Source organism: Lagopus leucura, unplaced genomic scaffold (genome assembly GCF_019238085.1).
Source record: "Lagopus leucura isolate 7727_CA_CO unplaced genomic scaffold, USGS_WTPT01 Super-Scaffold_100016, whole genome shotgun sequence".
Classification (NCBI taxonomy): Eukaryota; Metazoa; Chordata; class Aves; order Galliformes; family Phasianidae; genus Lagopus; species Lagopus leucura.
In genome coordinates this window covers 3865936-3886177 of record NW_024962270.1, presented here as the reverse complement: position 1 = coordinate 3886177, position 20242 = coordinate 3865936, and the positions used below count along the sequence as shown (strand labels likewise).

At 34.7% G+C, this 20242-nt stretch overlaps 1 protein-coding gene across 1 annotated transcript in view; it reads left to right on the top strand.

Annotated features, from left to right (window-relative positions):
* Window positions 1–20236, top strand: part of DIAPH2 (diaphanous related formin 2) — a 142013-nt gene extending 121777 nt beyond the window's left edge. The window contains exon 27 of the mRNA XM_042876630.1: window positions 19899–20236. Coding sequence (XP_042732564.1) covers window positions 19899–19963 — 65 coding nt within the window. The 3' untranslated portion in view covers window positions 19964–20236. The remainder of the gene's footprint in view (window positions 1–19898) is intronic.
* Window positions 20237–20242: the final 6 nt, after the last annotated feature.

Sequence of the window (20242 nt, the reverse complement as noted above, 5' to 3'; positions counted from 1 at the left end):
TTGATTCTAATTATTATCAGTTGGTAAGTATCATTCCTTCACTAATTGCATGTACCTACTAATCAGGCACATCTACTGATACCATCACCTGCACCTTGGGTTGGGACCACAGGAAATAGAGCCTGTGTTCAGCATCCTGGCTAAAAAACTGTGTCTGTAAGAGGAATATTGTAGCAACTATTGCATTATGTATATTTATATGCAGATATATGCTTATGCAGATCCTGTCCCATGGCCTGACCCAGGAAGCCCTGAGCACTGGGAAAAGTCAGAACGATTTTTTTCCACTGACACTTTTGTGCAGTTTCTCCCATTGTATTGCCTACTTTATTCATACAGCAGTGGTGGTTGTGAAGCATTGATAAAAGTCCTCTGATCCTATGAAACAATTTCCTTTTGACTCTTTTCCACTGAACATTAATACAGAAAGTGGGGGTAGAACTGCAGTGGCAGTATTTTGTGATCTGATGCATATGCTCTTCGGATCAAACAAAAGTTTGCTCTGGAAGCAACCTCTGTGGAGGTCATCCAATCCATCCTTCAGCTGAAAGTGAGTCCTTACATTAGGGTCTGTATCACTTAAGTATCCAAATAATTGGCTGTATTGGGTAAAACCTTCTCTGATGGCCAGCTGTCATAGCATTGCAGAAGAAAGTGTTCTGTAACTGGTTAAATGTGCTTTCCATACTGTCACATCGTTTTTAATAGTCACATGGAATTTCTAAACCATAAAAACAACCTGTCCAAAGCTCTTCTCAAAGCAGAGGATAGATCAGCACAAAAGCACCTTATTTTAAAAGGAAGAAAGCTATTGGAAGGTGACAGCTGGAATCCCAGTGCTTAATCTGTGTAATTAAAACTTTTCTAAGGAGCAGGAGAAGCAGGTTAGAATTGAGGTAGTTTTAGGAGTTAATTAGCAGGGTCTTTTTGAATATTAAGAATACCTTTGAAGGATAAAGTTTTGAAAAGTAGTTCAGGCCTTTCAAACAGCATAAATTAAGGCAGAAACTTTTTTATACATCCTCAAGATGCAAACAGAACTATCCTCCCTTACTGATCCATATGCTTCCATCAGAAATATAATCATATGTACTTCTCAGTGTGTGATTCTCATTTGCTGATTTACAGTACAGATGATCCTTGTCATGTTTGTCAGTGTCCCTTGCTCTAATTCTAGCAGTTCTCAGAAGGACTTGTGGAGAAATCCTTCATTTCACATTATGTGTAGGAGTACCTCAGGCAGTATTTGGATGTAGCAAATTTCCGAGTAAAATGTTCCAAGACCAAGAGTATTATGTTTAAGAACATGCTATAGTCAACCTGTAGTGCAAATTACGTGTGAAAGATAAAAACTCTTCTACAATGAGGGTCAATACACTTTCATCATTTGAAAAATGATATCTATTTTATCTCTTGCTTCTTGTGGGGTGGGAATATGCAGGACTTAAAAGTCACTTCTGCTGTGCAGAAAATGAGTTATACCTGCATACCATAATATTACATATATATGTCCATGGAAGCACTTGTAAGTACATAAAAATTCTTATGCTGGCACAAATCTTTTACGCCACAATGAAATTTTACATTCACCCTAAGTGGACATCAGACTGATTCTGCATGCAGAAACATTTCAAGATGTCAAAATAATTTGAGTGAGAAAGGTATTATGTAGCTTTGGTTTATCAGTTTATAAACTTTGTTTCTCACTTGTAAATTTTGCTCTTATGATGATCTGTCATGCCTGTTGGTTAGAATGCTTCATCCTCATTTACCTGATTCTCATGCATTGGCAGAAAAGGATAAATTGTAATTATTTTATAATCTGAAAATGTTGCAATTTATTTTTATCTGAATAATGTTTTCAACCATGAGAGTGGGAAGCTTCTTTGCTGAGGATGAAAATATTTGCATCTTAATTTTAAAACAGCAGACTTCAGTTTGGAAGTTTCAAACTTCAGTTTGGAAGTGGTTTCCATAGAGGCAAGTACAATTAGTAGTGGTTTCATGGTATGTATCATTTTATTCCTATCTAATACATATTACATAAAGGGCAGAAATTTGTTTTTAAGGTAATGTTGATTTTAGAAGTATAACCTGAAAATTAGTAAGCTGAAATACATTAGTTAACGTTTTCATGCAAAATCTTATGTGGTCTGAAGTCTTCCAATTCCTCACAGAGTCATCTTAAAGAAATATTATGAACAAAAAAATGAATATTAAGTATGAACAACAGTGAGTGTTTGGGGCTTTCAGGGGAAAAGAGGTGGAAATGAGTGTGAGAGACAATTTTGGTGTTTTTGCTGTTATGTCAAACAGCGGCTGCTTCCAGCTTTAAGCAGGGACGTAGTAGTACAGTCAAGGTGACTTAACATTACAAAACCCACGGGCATATTGAATTTTCCATCTCTTCAGTAGATGATGTACAAATGAAAATAGACAGCAATGTGGTATTTATGGTTTATAAAACTAAGTATTTAAAGACATCCTAATAAACTTATCTTGAAAGCACTGCTCTACAGTAGGCGTGGTATCATGACAGTGTCTCTGCAAATGTTTCAGATCCTGTGTGTTACTGTTGTGATACCTCAAATATTATACTGACATTCGCAGTCTTTGCACTGTGCTTTATTCACCAATATTTGTGATACGTGACGTTCTTGCTAAGTACTGTCAGGTACGATATATCATGAAACAATTCTTTAGAGTATACACAGAGACTCCAATCTTTATGCAGGGACATATGTCCTTGAGAAGATGATATCCTGAGTTAAAAATTTTCTGTGCCCTACAGAATTAAAATTATTAGGAAACTCCATATGATAGGCTAAAGTAAAACATGTTATCAAAATAGAACATTTAACTTCAGGTGCAATGCTGGCAATTGAAAATTAGTTGTATGCTTCAGAATAGCAAATTTCTTACATGGCCTGTATTTGACAGTTCTTCCCACTCAGCTAAGGTAAATCTACTTAAATTATTCTAAAGATCTTCAGACAAAACAAACGTTCCCAAGGCTTTAATTGTATCAACTGTGTACCTACTGATAACCTTCCTATCTGTGAAGCTGTGGAGAGACAGGATGCAGGCTTTGGGGACTGATGAAGAAATTTTTAGGTTAATTCGCACTTCTGGTTTTCAGGAACATGGACAAAGAGTTCATTTATCTTCTATGCCCTTTGTGAAAGGGGACTGAAGTCATGGATTCTTTTGCAGCAAAATAGCTGGAGGTGGATTGGACCCAATGACTGCAAAAGAATTTTCATGATCTTTCTGAACAGATATTATACTTTGGTTAAATATACGCCTTTCTTTTTCCTAGTGAAGAAAAAGAGATGGAAAATACAGAATACAGGTGAAGCTTTGGCTCAGCTGCATTCTTAAGCAATGCAGTTAGGAAGTGTATTAATTTCTGCTTAAGAAGACTTCTGGACTAATTGCATAGTCATAATTGGATAAAATCATTTTGCATTTGTGACCAATTAAGGGGAAGGTGCACGATATTAAGAATAGCTTTTTCCAAGTTCCGTGCGTTTGGCCATGTAATTCTGTTTTTGTAATAAATAGCTAGAATGTGCTGGTAGGTATAATGCTGAGGCAACAAGACTGGATTGCATGTTGGTATACATTTAATATTTCTAATGTAATGCAAGTTCTGCATTATATGTTATTTATTCTGTTACCATGTTGCAGAGAAAATTACTACTTTTTATTAGATCATCTTTTGGAACTGTTCTGTAATTAACCACCAAAAGTAATGAATTCTAAATTGTTTTCAATTACTTATGACTAAAATTATCTTAAAATGAAAAAAAAAAAAAAAAAAAAATTGGTTTTATTCCATGGAAAGTTTCACTCCTTTACCAGTGTTGTTGTAGTAGAGGTCTAGGGTAACCTGCTTTTAAATTAAATGTCAAATATAATTTGCCATTAGAAACAAAGTGTATGCGTACAGTCTGAAGGAGAAAAAAAGACACTTCAGCATCATTTAATATTGATTTATATGTAACATCAACTTTTTAAAATCAATTAGATGATGTCTGGCAGAACAAAAATATTAGAGGTGTGAAGGTGTGCTTGTGTGTACGTAGGTACAGACACCCCTATTTTTGCATGTGTTTTCTTACATATGCAGTGCTGTCAATAGAGTAGACTGCAGGTTAGTCACAGACATTCTAGAAATAATAGATTTCATAATTTTATGTTTTTCATAAAATATTAATGACTTTTGAAATGTGGAATTCCTGCTTTGTTGGTTCTGGACATCTCAGGATGATGTGTGTATGAGCAGAGAGGTGATTGATGGAGAAGAGCAAAAAGCTGTAAAGTGTTTCTGCCAACAAAGAAAACTCTGAGGCAGAAGAAATTGATGCACAGGCTATAAATTTGTCTCTCCATTTTTCCACTGCTTTTAGTTTTAATGTTACTTCCCTGCAGTCATGATCTGAAAGCTTAAAAAATTACCTAAAAGTCATAGCATATCAGTTTTAGTAAGTTGAAGTCAGTTTCTCTATAGAATTTTGCAAAGCACGTTATTTAAACAATGTGGCTCAGTGAGTTGACAGCTTGATCTTAAAATTGATGCTGTCCTTAAGTAAGCACTGTTATTGCTGCAAAATCATGGAGTTAAAATTCTTGCATATATTTTCTTACTATGGGCACTTTTCAAGGTATGCTGTTCCTCTGTTTCATCTAAGCAGAGTGTAAAAATGTCCACAGGAAATAAAGGTCCCCTTTTCACTTTACACATTAACTGTGCTTAGCAAACATTCCTTCGCTCTTAATTTTCTAAAAAAATGGTTACTGCTGCAAAGAAAATGCATAAATAAGCATTCTGCATTATATTTTTCTTTATTTATAAAATCATTTTATTTTGTTTGAATTATCATCTAAGTTTACTTAGTAATTCCTAAGGGCTATTAGATGATCATTAAATCTTGATTTTCTGTCAGGAGGAATTAATAATCTTGACTTCAGAGTGAATTTAGAAGCAGTAGGGGATTGGAGTCAAATATTTGAATACCATTTCAGTGTTGAATTGGTTATTCATGTTTCAACTCAGTCTGACTGGTAGATAAAAAAAATAAATTCAGTTCATAAATCCTTCTTTGCATTTTAATATTTGTTTTTGTATTTTTTTCCTCTCAGCTGGGTTAAAATGTACATGGTTTGGGATCGCTGCTTGGATGTTCCCCTTATGAACACCTTCTCAGTCAATTTCTAATAAAGATCACAGTAGCTGTATGCACAGATTGCATGTAAAGCTATCTTCAGAAATTGAACTTTGTAAGAGTGAGTTTCTGGATGAATTGATCAATTTTATTTTAAAGGAAAGGTGAAGCTAAAGCAAATGCTTAATAGCCTGATATTTCCTTCCAATAAAATGTCACTTCATTGGGAACATATTAGAAACATGTTCTAGACAGAATCATCAAATTAAGAAAGGACAGCTAACTTGTCTCCATTTTCCCCTTCTTTTTGCCTTCCGTTGTTGTCCTTGCATAGCTTCCTCTCTGTGCTTTTAGCAGAGGTGATGGGAAAAAGTTTTGAGAGCTTTTTATTTATTTACTTATACATAATACGGAAGGCTTTTTTCCCCCATCGCAGTGCTGACTGAAGTCCCCTTGGCTGTGTCTGTAGCATGGGCAGATGTTTAATGGTGTATTTGAGATTCTTGATCCACATGTGCACACTGCATCTACATCATGGTGCTCCTCCAGGCAGTTTTGCAAGGAAACCCATATGCACAGACCAGAAGCGACCTGACTTATTCTCTGCTGGATACACCAAATAGAAGGATCAGAGCATATCTGTGAATTTTGTTTACTTTCTCTTTAGCCTATGGGCACATAAGAACTATTTTAGAAACTAAGATAAATAATAGATGTTAATTTATTTTCATTATATATAATTACTTACGAAGAAGTCTCACTGAAAAATTCTGGCTTAAGCTTTGAATAAATTAGAAATGATAAATTGGCAAAGGGGGAAAAATACAAAAAAAAAAAAAACCAACCCACAAGAATGAGAACTTTCGCATTTGAAAAATAGCACTGAAATCATAGCCTTGATATTTAGAGCTACTGAGAGTATGGATATAAATACTAATGGTGAGCCCCAAATAACTAGTGTTAATATTTATTATTTCTGAATCCTTTATATGTGCTTGCTAAGAAGTAAGAATTGATGACATATTTAGAAGGGACTTCTAGAAATCATATAAGACAACCTCCAGCTTATGAAGCGTAAATGTCACCTACTAGATGAAGCCAGCTGTGCTGTCAAGCCAGGTCCTCAAATCTTGTATGACTGCCTGATTACTTCATTCTACTGTTGCACTACATTTGTAATGAAGATTTTTTTTCCCCTACACTTAAGCTGCAGTTGTTGACTATTACCCCTTGTTATACCCTCTACATGACCAAGAAGAATTTAACTGTGTTTTTGCCTCACAAAAGTAAGACCTCACTTTGCAGTCACAGGTTGCAGTTAGATCCCCCCCCCTTTAGCTAAACAAGCTCTACTCCCTGAGCCTTTTTGTAGTTTGTGTGAATGGCTGTCTCATAGGTCATCTGACAGAAAAGGCAAGAGAAGGCATCCTGACAAAATGAACGCAGAGTTTCATAAGGGAGAAATACTGCAACTGCATGATGTGAATCCAAGTGTGATTTTTTACAGAAAGTAAATTTTACAAAGGCAGGAGGCATGGAGATACAGGAATCAATTGTTACAGTGTTTTATTTGGATATGGCCAATATCAGTATTATTGATTTAAATATACATTTTGTAGGATACAAATTAGTAGTTAGTTATCTCACTTGTCAGTTATAGGGAGTGAGTTGTTTGCTTTTAATTGCATAGAGTCAGACTTGATGATAAAGCTATTTTTCAGAAAGAAGGAAGGAAAGAGCTTGGCTGCTGGCTAAACTACCAGGATTAGACCCAGAAAATCAGAGGTTAAGTGGTTTGCTTAACTGCTGACTGTTTGACCTTGAATTTTTAAAGATACTGAGATTTTCAGTGCCACTTAGATGTGTAGGTAATAATTCTACTAGACATTAATCAGCTCTGGGGGTTGAGGGAGTTGAAATGCCTTTATACTGTTGCCCTTAATTGTATCCTACAGTGGAAATAGTATTATTACTTCCTACCAGTGTTTTTGTTCCTGTAAATTTTTGTTGTCATGACTGCATACATAATACCACATACTGGAGTCATGATGTAAAGACCATGCTCGTTTCTACTTTATTAATTTAGAGAGGAATTGAGCTTTTGGAGAGCGTCTTCATAAGAAGGATCTGTAGCCCTGCATATCACACTTTTTTCTTTATCTCTTCATTACTTTTAAATTTATCTCTGTTACTTGGTGTGTCTTTGGACTAAGCTTCTAAATAAAGTGTACTTAAGCGGACTTTATATCGTATCAATCCTTTTTCCAGTTGAATAAAGATAGTGTATTTCTGGTGTAGCTTTGCTCACGTAAGGATGTTAAGCCACAGTACCACATGGGTGCTGTTACAGGATGTCCATTGAACTTGCAGGTCAAGTTGTTGTGCTTAAATGCAGTCATTTTTTTATTTACTGTTGTTTTCCTTGTTATTTTCTCTTGAAATACTATGTAGGAAAGTTTGAAAATTCATTTTTTGATTCATCATATGCAGCTGATAGCATAGTTTAAAGGACAAATGAAATTTGAAGTTTTTAAGATGACATCACTGTCATTAATACTTAGAATATGCAAGAAAAGTGACTATCAATAGGAATTATCAGCATCCAGAAAAGATACGTCTCAGTTCTGTCTTTTAGAAAGTGCTATCTAAAAAAGTCTAGTTCAAAAGAATTTAAAAAAAAAAAAAAAAAAAAAAAAAAAAGTAACATGTCCTTTGACTAAAATGTCCTTTGACTAAAAGTTCAGTTCAATGAAGCGGGCTTTGCACTGTGTGCTCTGCAATCTCCAGCACTCTGCTGCTTGGATGATGGTTCATGATTTTCATTGCTTTGGCTTTAAAAGCAAGGAGGATTCCTTGGCTTTCCAGTTATCAGGAAAATCAATGAAGGAAAAAGTGAGTGATAGTTAGAAGACAGTACATCATGAATCTCAAGTTCATGTGAACACACTGACTTTCTTATTTGTAAAGATGAAACTAGTTCAAGTGTTTAAAAAAAAAATAAAAAAAATTCCCTCATGAAATTGAAGGCGCTCGTAGTTAAAACTGTTTACAGACAACAGAATATAATTCTAGGGGACATTGCCAGCTTTGGGCAAAAAGTATCTGATAGATTAGTCTTATTTTTGTGGCACCAAGGATGTATTTTCCTAATCATTTTATCTGGCAGCCAAGTTCCTCCTCTCTTCTACCCCAAGCAGAGGCTCCTGTCTTTCTTTTCTTTCACCTGAATTAATTTCCTTGTTTGTGTGGTAAAACTTGATCTGGAGTTGTATTGTAGAGTTCCAAAAGGACTTGGGGGGAAGGGGTACACCTGAAAAGCAAAGTTTTGGTTTATAACAGGAAATAATTATTTTCAAGGCTAGAAGACATCTTGCAGCACACAGGATACCAAAATCTCTTCCATGAAAAGGAGGATTATCAGGCAATTTTTGTCTTTATTAACAAATCAAGTCCTTTGCATTCAGGATATGCTTAAGGCCAAGATTTGTCCCTGAATGACTTGCTTGTTTTTCTGTACTGTTCAGCAGTAACCTGTTCTGACCCTCTTCTGCTACTCTGCACACAGTCAAGCTAACCTTGCCCTATCAATCTTTTCTGCATTTTCAGTCTGGGTAAACTTGAATAGCAGAATTTTTTTTCTCCAAAATCTCCTTTTGCATCTTTGTGTAAGGTGTCATTCCTACTTCCCATCCAGTCAATGTGAATATGGATATAATATTTCAAGTTTTATATTCACATAAGGTTCATTATCTGAATAAGAGGGATATTTCTTAAGTCTAGCTGTGTTATGGTGGATAAAAAGGCTGAGTGTGACTGCCTTCCTTTTTAATGATACCAGAGTGGTGTAGTTTCCTGTGGACCTATTGGTGCATCCCAGTCAAAATTTTTGCAAATATGGCTGCATTGATACATTCTGAAAATGCAGAAAAGATTAAAGAAAAGTAAAAATGAATATAATTTATCTGCAAAATGAAAACAAAACCAAGTAGAGTGAATTTGATATGAAGATTTTGTTGATGGAAGACTCCAGAAAAATTCGAAAAGTATATGTAATAATTATGTTTTATGTTCTGTAATGAAAAGGGCTAAGAATGGAGGTAAACAATAGGCAAAATGAGGCTTACCTTGTCATTCCTACTAATAAAGTAAGGAAATGCATGTAAGATACTTTTTTCCTTTTCTTCTCATCACAGCTGAAACTAAGAAAGTAGTCATGGAGAATCATTTTCTCCCATAATGTAATCAGGAGGGAGAACATATTTTACCAGCTCTTCATTGCATATCGTGCTTCAAATTTGTGATGATGGGAGCATAAATAAATGACTAGAGCATCTTGTGGCTGTTCACTAGCTAAACAAAAAGGTGAAATACATGGTTGTCTGCTAATTAGAATTTAATTTTTCTGATTTGTGTGAGTGAAAAAAGTGCAGTTATTTGCTGTTCTTGAGTCTGCTTGGTAGTTCTTAGTTCCCCTGTTCATACTTTTGTATGCAACTCTTTTTCAGTTATCAGTGCAGAATTGCAATGTTGTATCAAAGGGTTATATAAAAGAGAATTTGATCATACTTAAGTTTAGTACGTCAGGGAAGAATAGCTAGTAGATAATGTATTAAGGAAATTAATAACTGACAAAGAGGTTAGAGAACACAAGAGGATTGTCAGCAATTGATAGAAAGTAATTTAACTTTCAGAAACAATGCAGTAACCAAATGAGACTTAAAAGTGTAGAGCAACAGTTTTCATTGCTAAGTGAAGCTGGTAAAGTGTATTTTTCAAACAAAAATACCCACAGTCCCTCAGTTAGCAAGACGGGACAGTAAAGCTGCATTGAAGCCAGTCTGCGTGGCACAAGTCAGCAGATGGGTGGGTGTGGGTGAGCAGTCCATGTGAGGTGTCTTGAGCTTAACGTTGAATTATTTTTCCATTTTTATAAAAGCTTTGGATAGTCCACTAAATTTTGCTGTAGAACGTTTTGAAGAAGCTTATGCCTTACAATGAACTATGGTTTTGAAGCTCCTTTTCTGCTGGTCACACGGTAAATTAGTATCTACTGATTTGATGCAGGTTTTCTATGTTGTATGCACGTGTTACAGAAAAGATCTTGTAATCTCTCATTTTATCTAGATAAAATTCTCAAGAAGTAGGGTGGTTGTGCTATTCCATATGCAGGGAACTGTTATAAGTTTGAAGTTTCACAAAAGAGGCTTACAAATGCAAAATGTTGATAAGGAACTACAGAGCAGGTATTTATTAGAAGGAGCAGCTGAGAGAAAAGGAGTCTTGTAAACAGAGTGGAAACGGTGTGTACAGTTAAAAGGCATTTAATATTTATTCAGTATCGTAAGGCAACCTTTCAGGTACTTTGATGTGATGATCTTTCATGCTTCAGGAGAGAATGTGAGAATCGGAAAAGGGCAAAAGGCAGTAACTGAAGTGATCTAGGATATTTGTTACTATATTAATTGAGGTTAGGTAGGTAGATAACTGACAGATAAAGAAAAAGAAGACAAGTGGAATGTTTATATAAGGCTTATATAATGGCTTTTGTTCCTGAAACTCTTTGGATGTGTGCTACTCAGGAGAAGGTCATGGCTGGATTGAGGAAGGAAAGAATAATTTTCTCATGTAGTCAGCATGTTACTACCATTTTATTATAGTAGCATTCATTTACATAGAAGTGTTTTTATTCATATTATGAATGTCAGCATTAGCATTTAGATATAGGTATTTCTAAATCAATAATTAAAAATACATGGAAATATTTTCATTTAAGTCGTACATCTCTCACCTAACTTTGAGTTTTAGTGTAAGTTAATTTCAACTGAAAGTGCTTAGAAGGCAGCATACAATCATTTAACAGAATATTAAAAAAAAGTGTAGGGAACATTAAGATTTTATCACTGCATGACAAAAATGATGTTAACCTTGGCGTTGCTTTCTCCAGAGCTCCTTTTCTTAGTGGTAATTAATTTTATGAAAGTTCATACTTTCTGAAGTCTGCAGCTCTGGTTGGTGTTGAGATATTGAAAGATGCCAATTAATTTTCCATTTCTTCTTTTGTCCAGAGAGTGCAACACTTGTGGGTTTTAATCAAGTATTGTCTGTTAATTGGTGGCCTGGAGAGTATCTTCAGTAGAAGTAGCAGGATGAGGAAGGTTTCTAAGCTCAGTCAATAGAAATAGCTTAACTTCTTTTTAGCTTTGCATAGTTCATTTGTTCTTTAAAATAAAGCAAAATATTTATTTGAAAGTTTTGGAACTTGCATTGAGAACTTCATGCATATCTTGTTATAAATAGGAATGTGTTATTTGGTGTCTGTCAAGCCACATCTGGTCTTGCTTTTAGCACAGATAAAAATTTTTAGGGGCTTTTTCATAATGTATAATACAGGTTATCAGCATTATTGCAGCTCATTGTTTAATAAAAAAGGGTATATATTTTCTCATCTTGGATCTTTAGAGTAGCTTGACCTCAGAGAAGAAGTTATTGTGTCTATATGTGTTTTACTTCTAGAGAAGCTATGTCCAAATGTATACAATTGCATTTTTTAAAACGTTTATCAATTTAGTCAGACCCATTGTGAAGTAGTATTTGGTTATAGGGTCTTAAAAAGCCCTAAATGTTAAACGTGCTTCCGAATATGCAGTGATGGTACACTTAAGCATTGTTTTCCCTGTATTGTTTGTAAATGGACTATTAAGGCTGTCATAAAATAGTCGCCAGTTTTAGGAACTGTCTGAATTACATGTGCATGTGCTGTAATGGTGTGCTACCTTCACTGCACATTCTTTGAGGTCCTTGGAGGACCTATAAGAGGAACTATATTGATATAAATTGGCAGATTTTGCAAGTATGTTTTGTATCATGTGCATTTTTGTTTAGTTTCGTTTGCAAAGCAGATCCAGATTATGGATTTATTTTTCTGATAGTGTAAAACTATAAAAATAACATTTTTATGAATTACTTTAATAAGCAATAAAAATTTGATTCACATGATTGGCATATGTCTTTGTTGCAAATAATTTATAGTAAAAGTCGCATGTTAAGTAAATCTCTATTGTTATGTCTAAGCAGGTAAGAGGTGATGAAATATTCTTGCCAGGTTCAAGCAAGAGCCATTTTTTTTAGTACAGGAGCCCTTTAATGTTGTATGATGAAGGTACAGATGGGAACGGATGACTGCAGCCTGTGCCAGCCGGTCATACAGGAGTGATGTCGTTTTAAGTTTTCTCATAGCATATTCAGTTCTGTTTAAATATTGCAAAATGCTGAATTGTAAATGTTAACCTATCCATGAATAAAAAATGTTGATATTTTATTTAATCAAAAAATAATTATGGATGGTCTGCCTTTATTGTATTATTTAAAGTATTTCATTTTACATGTAGACTACAAGTTATTGCAGAGTTATGTTTTTATAAAGAGAATTTGTTTCTGATGCATAAAAAATAAAAGAGGCAGTCTTTTGCAGGATATAAAACAAATTGTTTGCTTTTGACAAGGGCTGTCAATTGTGTGGGTACAGGGGAAAAATTGGTGACATTTTGTGTGCAAGAGCAGGAGAGACTAAAGTGTTATTGGAGTGTTACTCTCGTTCTGAAATCCCTTTGCAGAAAAGAGAGGTTTGAGTTCATTGCTTTCATATTCTATGCAAAGAATAAAGTATTTGTGCATGGGAGATGTAACTTTCAGTATTTAAGCTGCTAACTGATAAAATTGAGAAGTGAGGGTGGGAGTGATGATCCTACTGAGACAAATGTGTTCGTAAGCAGCCCTTTAATAAATAATTGTAAGGAATAGTTGGAAAGCTTCCCCTTTTGACTTTCATCTGGCAGTTTTTGATTGTAACTTTGTAAAGGAATAGATATTGACTTCTATCAGGCAATTTTGGAGAAGAGGTGAAGAGCCTTCTCTCATGACTCTGTACGTTTTGTCAAATCGTATACTTACATTTGAAGTGCAAAGTGAAGGCTGATGTCAAGAAATGCCTTCAGCACAAGCTGGTGTTGGTCTCTCATGACTTTCTTCTTTCTTAAAAGTACCAGATTAGATTCTAAAATGATGGCGATCTAGCTGGACGTGGACACGTTTATTGCAGGCTCAGCATCCATTACATATCATTAGCGAAAGGAGGCAAGGGACGAGGGGACCACTTCGATGTCAGTTTGATTCTTTTTAAGGACAAATGCATTCAGATGAAAAGATGCTAACTTTGTCTGCTCGTATACTTAAAGTTCAGAACCTATTACTGTATTTCTCTGTCCCGTTTGTAATGTTATGGTCAATTTCGAAGCAAATACAAATTGTGAGAACAGTAGTGTGAATAGGGGAGCTGGGGATATCAAATTTTGGAAGCTATTTAAAATTATTAAAATATTTATTTTTTAAATGATTTAAATATGGTTTACCAGCATCATATCAGTCTGTTCAAAATGTGTGTACACGTTTGTGCTGTCACTCTTTTTAGCAGTAAAATAGCAGGTACAGCTGAAATAGGGAAATGTCTTTGTATCAACAAATGTGTCATTTCTGACATAAAACATTTTTTATAAGAGACTCTATTTTTACTTGTGAACAACTGCTGAAAGTCTGTGTGTACTCATGAAAGAGATGCATTCTGTATTTGGGAGCTGAAGTTTCTTGCTTACTAAAGGAGACCTAAGTTGTTTACTCTCTGAAATATGTTACCTTTCTAATTCATAAGCAAAACTCACTTTACTGTACGTGACACGGAAGGATATGTGAATAAATTTAATTTTATTGCAGTGCATCTCCTTTACTGTTTCTTTGTTACTACTGCTTGGACTTGACCTTCTTCCAGGATTTGACACATCACGTTTGTCCTGTGGGATTTTATATATTACTTTATGTAGTACTTTGCGTTGTCTCATTTGGTTTAAAACAAATCATATATTCATGTCCTAAATGTTTCACTAGTCAGAATAATTAAGTTGATCAGGTCTGAGAGCAATGGAAGGAAAATAATAGGGTCACTGAAGCATTCAGGCTCTAATGGGAACCTGAGTTCATTCAGATATCAAATCCAATAATTGCTTTACACCTGTATATACAGTCCCTGTGAGCAAGTTCACATTAAAGGTTTAGTGGTACAGTTTCAGTGCTGTGCTTGAAGGGGGGATCTTAGTAGTTTTCAAAAGACTACATTATTTTGAATTTTTCAGCAGTTTGTTGTTTTCATGTATCAGTTATAGTCAGCTCTGACTGCTCATCGTTGTGCACTGAAAAATATTTCCGCATATCATACCTCAAGTAAGAAATTCTCACGAGTAATGCATTATAAATTACATCTAATAGCAATCAGAAAAATCTGAGGACTATCTTATGAGTTCCACTGCTTTGAATCAATTAATATTAGTCAAGTTAGAGGGATGAGGAGCAGTAGATTTAACTGAATTCTGAGTGTGAAACTGTGTGTGCGTGTGTGATCGTGTGTAGTGCAGCCTGAGGGTCGTAAGCAGCTGTGACTGCTACTTGTAAGAGGCAATTTCAGAAAGGTGGACTAAAAGTCAGTATTACTTAGTGAGATTACGATAGCAGTGAAGCAATAATTGTAACTTTGTGATTTATGCTGAATTCTGTGACAAAATATCTGTGAACACCAGTGGTGCAGGATGCCACAGAAATTGAAGGAAATTTCATCACAAATGAGAAGTTAAAAATACTGACTAGGAAAAGGAAAATGACAGCTATTCTTAGTAGGTTTCAGTAAATTCCAGACTCAGATGCTGGTCACAGTTCTGATTATTACTGGTCATATTCAACCTGATGCAGTCATTCCTCTCTTTCTTTGTTTTCCCACCTTTCCTTAGTTCTCACTTGAGAATTAAATCAGGAAAAGAAATGGAAAATGGCTGTATGTGTGCCTGCACTGTACTGACATGAAGGCCTTTTTTTCCTCTGTAATTTTAAAAGCCAATTACCCTTGGAGGGAAGGAGAAAAATAGATTGATTTGTCTTGTAACCCCTGAGGCAGGCATATGTTGTCTCAAACTGAGGCTTTTCCATCTCAACTCTTGTAGAAGAACTTTCAGTGCATATCCCAAGTGGTACTACTAACAAAGGAAGCAAAGTTAAATTGAAATATTAAATAGATCATTTAAAGGTTTAAGGAATTTCAGCTTATTGGGCTTAAGCTTTTTTTTTTTTTTTTGTGAAGTCCGAGCTAAGCTGTAGTAAATCTTATTTTAAACATTGAAAATAAAAATTACAGATGCATTTACAGAAAAAATGTTAAATGTACTAGATTTTTTTCAGCTATAAGTAGGATAAGTTTGACAGAATTGTGATACAAAAGGTCAGCATCACAGACTTCTGTTGCAGAAGTGTTATTTTTCTGTTCCCATACCATGTTGATTGTGCTTACAGCTGGATTATGCTGAGCTGTGAGATGTCTTCACACGTTTAACATTTACATTTCTTATGTTATTCAATTTTAAAGCATTTTATCTGTAATACAGAATGTAAAGAAGTGCTGTTTAGGACTGCTGGTATTTGTTTTTGCACACAGTTTCGTACAGTGTGTACCTGTTCTGGTTAAAATAAGTGTCCAAAATACTAAATAATAGTAATAATAAATAAAAAAAAAAATTGCTCCCTTAACTCAGTTTTAAAACTTGTATTTTCTTGTTTAATCGCTTGCAAGAAAGATCTTTTGGACACTGTTATTTTAGAGTGCTTTTTGATGTGCTGTTTTGGTTTCATTTCTCCCATTGTTGATCTTTACCTCACTGAGTGGGGCTTTTTTGTTTGTCTGTTTATTTTTTTAATATGAGAGACACATCTTGAAAGTTTGAAATTAAATGCCACAGAGATGGGCAGTATCTTAACAGACTTGAGGTTATGAGAGCTATTTTCTCTCGAGATGCTGTTTCTCAAAAAGATTTTGTTCCAGACGCTGAAAGCAGTTTTGAAGCTCTTAATTTCCATGACTATTTTATTCCTTAGTTTATATTCTGTAATTATGTCATTGATACAGGCTAGACAATGTAGAGAACATAGTTATAGCTGGTACAGAGGTGCTCGCAAGATTTTTTACAAATTCTGCTTCTGTCATTTGTTGTCAATTGCTGTTTCTAAAACCATGTACCTTTCACTTTTGATAAGCTAAAATGACAAAGACGAATGCAGTGAATAAGAAAAACAATCAAGTTCTTGTCATAAGTTTCTTTTCAGAGCAACTGATAATATGCTGTTACATCAAATTGCATTGTAGTTTGGCTCTAAATTTCCCTGTGAATAGATGGCTGAAAGAGAAAACTACAGGCTAGCCAGGATAAAGTGGTACAAATTGATTCTAATTTATCCAGATGTTAATCTTTGACATGATATAGCAAATATTTAGCTATCTTACTCAGATCAAAGAGATGACTGTATGTTTCTTTAACTTCCATCTTCTAAAGGAGGAATGCTGATGTCATCAATATCACAGATGCTTTGTTTGTTCCCTGAAATTGTCACGTGTTGTGATAGTTCACATTTAAAACAGAAGTGGCTTGCCTACTCCTTTTTAGCATAGTGTAGTTGTTCTCTTCTTATGTGAAACTTCCTTGATCTTCTGATTGATTTTGATGTTATATTGTTTGTGGTGCTTGCTGAACTACCAGGAACTGCATGAGTGTTTTCCCTTGGGCTGCTCATGAAAACAAGATGTGTTTCAATAGGATTTCCCAGTGAACAAAATTTTACATGAATGAATAAATATTTGATGCAAATGCTTTCATTGATTCCCAAAGGTAGAAAGGCCTTTCAGATTCCCTTACAGGATGCATTTCTACATCCTTTACAAAGTCAAAATTCTTTAAAAAATGAAACTTTAAGTATTTTAATCATTGTTGGGTTCTTTCCTTGTATGATCTTTCTGAAGTCAACATGAGCAGGTACCCATTTTAACATTAAGCATTTTTTTTTATCATCGAATATGATGATTTTTTTCACCTTGTGATAGGTATTAAAAAAAAAAAAAAAAGTAGCAACTGAGCGTGCAAATTAGTAGAGTGGACTTCTGAATAAGTTAGCATTTCAGAGTTTCCCTTACTGAGGCTTGTATCCTCCAACATGAGCACCAGCGCAGTAATTGCTAGCTGAGCACCCAGAGACCTATGCTACCCACCTTTTGAATTCACCATTTTACCACTACTGTGGGATTTATTTATGTGATTAACTAAGACATTTTTTGTGTGTTGTTCAGGTTTGAGGGTCCTTTGACCATTGCATTTGAAGAAGACAAAACAGTTTTGGTAGCACTCTTCTCTCAAAAGCCTCGGTTTTTTTTAGCCAGTTTTCCTACAAGTTTTAGATACTTCACCTTTTCCATTTAGCTAACTGCTCAAAATGTTTTTTCAAAATAAATAAACAGTAGTTATCTGTACCAGTCATGTTTGATTGTTGGCATTTTTTTTATTTTATCCCTAATCTAAGGGTGACAATCTAAGTTATGTATGGTAGTAACTTGAATACTATTCTGATAAGCATTTTCGGAAGGTCTGCAGAAAAATAACATTTTGAATGCAATCATGTGTTTGAGTTGGTAGCTTTTAATAACATAGTTTTAATACTCTGACTGGAAAAAAAAAAAATCCTAATGAACTAATCAAATGATTTTCCAAGCTCAAGTTACAGTGGTTTACAGTACACTTATTTATTGTGTTTACTATAGTACCCTAATCTTAATATAAGGCATGTAAAAAACATTTTTTGTGGTTGTTACCTATTAATACAGATTCTAATTGAGTATCTTTAAAATATAGTTTTGTACAGTATGCCTTTCTCTATTATCAGATAACACAGTCTTATGACTGGGCAGTTCGATCGTACACTGCCTATATTATTACTGTCATTGATTGTTCATAAAAAGTTAGGTTTATAATTAGAGCACAAATGTGCTACCTGGCAAAGTAAGTAAGCAGAAAGCACAACGGAAAAATCATTTAATCTTGATATTGCACTTCTGCAAAATCTCATTTATTTTTCTCCTAATGTAACTGAGTTTCATGCTGATAAAAAGCCACTGAGTTAATAAATCTGTTGCAGCTATTGAGACTCCTCTTTTAATAACAGAACTAATGCAAAAGCATTAAGGAAAGGAAAACATATTTGTAGAGCAAATTTTTTTGGAAAAATATTTTCCTGTTGCTAACCAATGTGTTACTAATTGATTTTAATAGTAGTGTGTTACACATACAGAATGTAAGTGAGAAGGTCTGAAGGTTGAAGTCGCTGAATGACATCGACTTGAAATACATTGCCTAAAAATTTGTATTTTTCATTGCATGGCAGACATTTATACACTAAGCTTATTATGGTCTTGCTATCTTATATTACTAGATTCATATTACAGGTTCAGTGATGCTCAACACCTTTTCAAATATTTTATATTTTGTAGATATTAATTATTCCCAGAACAGTTAAATCAGCCACTGAGGGTAGTTATCACTGGACTCTTTACTCTTCGCTGTTAAAGATGAGCAGCAGCACATGTGAATTGTTAGCTCTCCATCTTGGGTTTTAGACAGCATTTCTGTGCTCATAATTTCCAGTGCCTAGTGACTGCAACCAGTGTAGAGATTTATTCCCATGCAAAACAGATTGACTTAGGGTAATTTGAATACTTTATGCATGGATAAATTCATTAGGAAAAGGAGGCAAGGCAGAACTATAAAAAGAACAAAATATCTTGCTAAAGGAGCCTTAATTCCCTATAGCATTGGAGATACTTCTATTGAATAGGGAAAAGGAAGGCTGATTTTGCAGAGCACTTGCAGTCTTCACAAGCATCCTCTGTTGTGGTCCGGAAATAGTTCACTGATCCCTGACTACCCCAGAACTTCATTTAATGTTTTTAGGCCGTTTCTGTCTTGGTTAGGTTATAATATAGTGAATCTTTTTCAAAGAATATATTTTACCCATTAGACAGGGCATGTACTGGGATGCCCTGATCCTGTGTCAATGACGGTCTGGTACTGATGCAAACAAAGAACAGGAACATGGATGTAAAACAAGAGAATACAAGAGGCTATAATAAAAATAAACAGTAACCAAAAAATAAAATGAAATTATGCAGCAAGACCTCATTTGAAAAAGATCAAGACCTCCAGAAAGTTAAGCAAGGGCACTTAGTTGTGGTTGGTAGTTTATGATTGTCATTTTTTCCCATGAAAGACATATTATTCATTGCAATAATTACTGTGTAATATTTCATACTAAAAGTTCACATTGTACAATCAGGAAATGCTTAGGAAATGGCTGATTTGACTGTTCTATTTTCAACTTGGTACTAAATCATAGCAAGTAGTCTAGCACTTTGGTACTTCCAGCATCTTATAATAGGCTTTCCACTACCATGTTGGTTAGTACAGTCTTAGGGTCTTGATATATGTTTTTCCAGAGATTTCTGCACGTAGGTCGTTTACAATATGAGGCATTAACCCAGAATTTTGTTAATTGTGTGCTGTTTCCAAGGGGACAGTGTTTCAAGATTCTCTTAATGCTTTTATCACCTGATTTCTCTGATCAAGAAAGTAATTTACTGCTGATTGTAGAACTCTTGAACTCAGTCTGGCAGCTGTAGTGTGAAACTTTCCTGATCCGATCTCTTGGTTACTTATTTACATATCATTTGAAATGTTTTTCAGGGCTGTTTGGAAAACCTCTTGATGTTGCACTATCCATTTTTCAAATCAGTGATTTGTTTTTTCTGTCTTTACATTACAGATAACAGACAAGTGGGTTTGGAAGACTCTCGTACTCGTCACAGTGGAACAAGAGCAGCTCTATGATTCTTCTGATGCCAAAGAATTTAGTGAATTGTTTTATTTACAATTACATTGATATATTTTTGAGAGTTTATCATCCAAATTGGCAACGATCACAAAAGAATACTGGTATTGACTAAATGCAAAAGATGTTTAAGTAATTTTTGTTAAATAATCCACATACTGTATCTTATTACCCCAACTACAAAGATCTGTAAACAGTGTTTAACAGCAAGGTCTTTTTTTTTTTGTTCTTTTTTTCTTCCTTTTTCTTCCTTTTTCTTCCTTTTTCTTCCTTTTTCT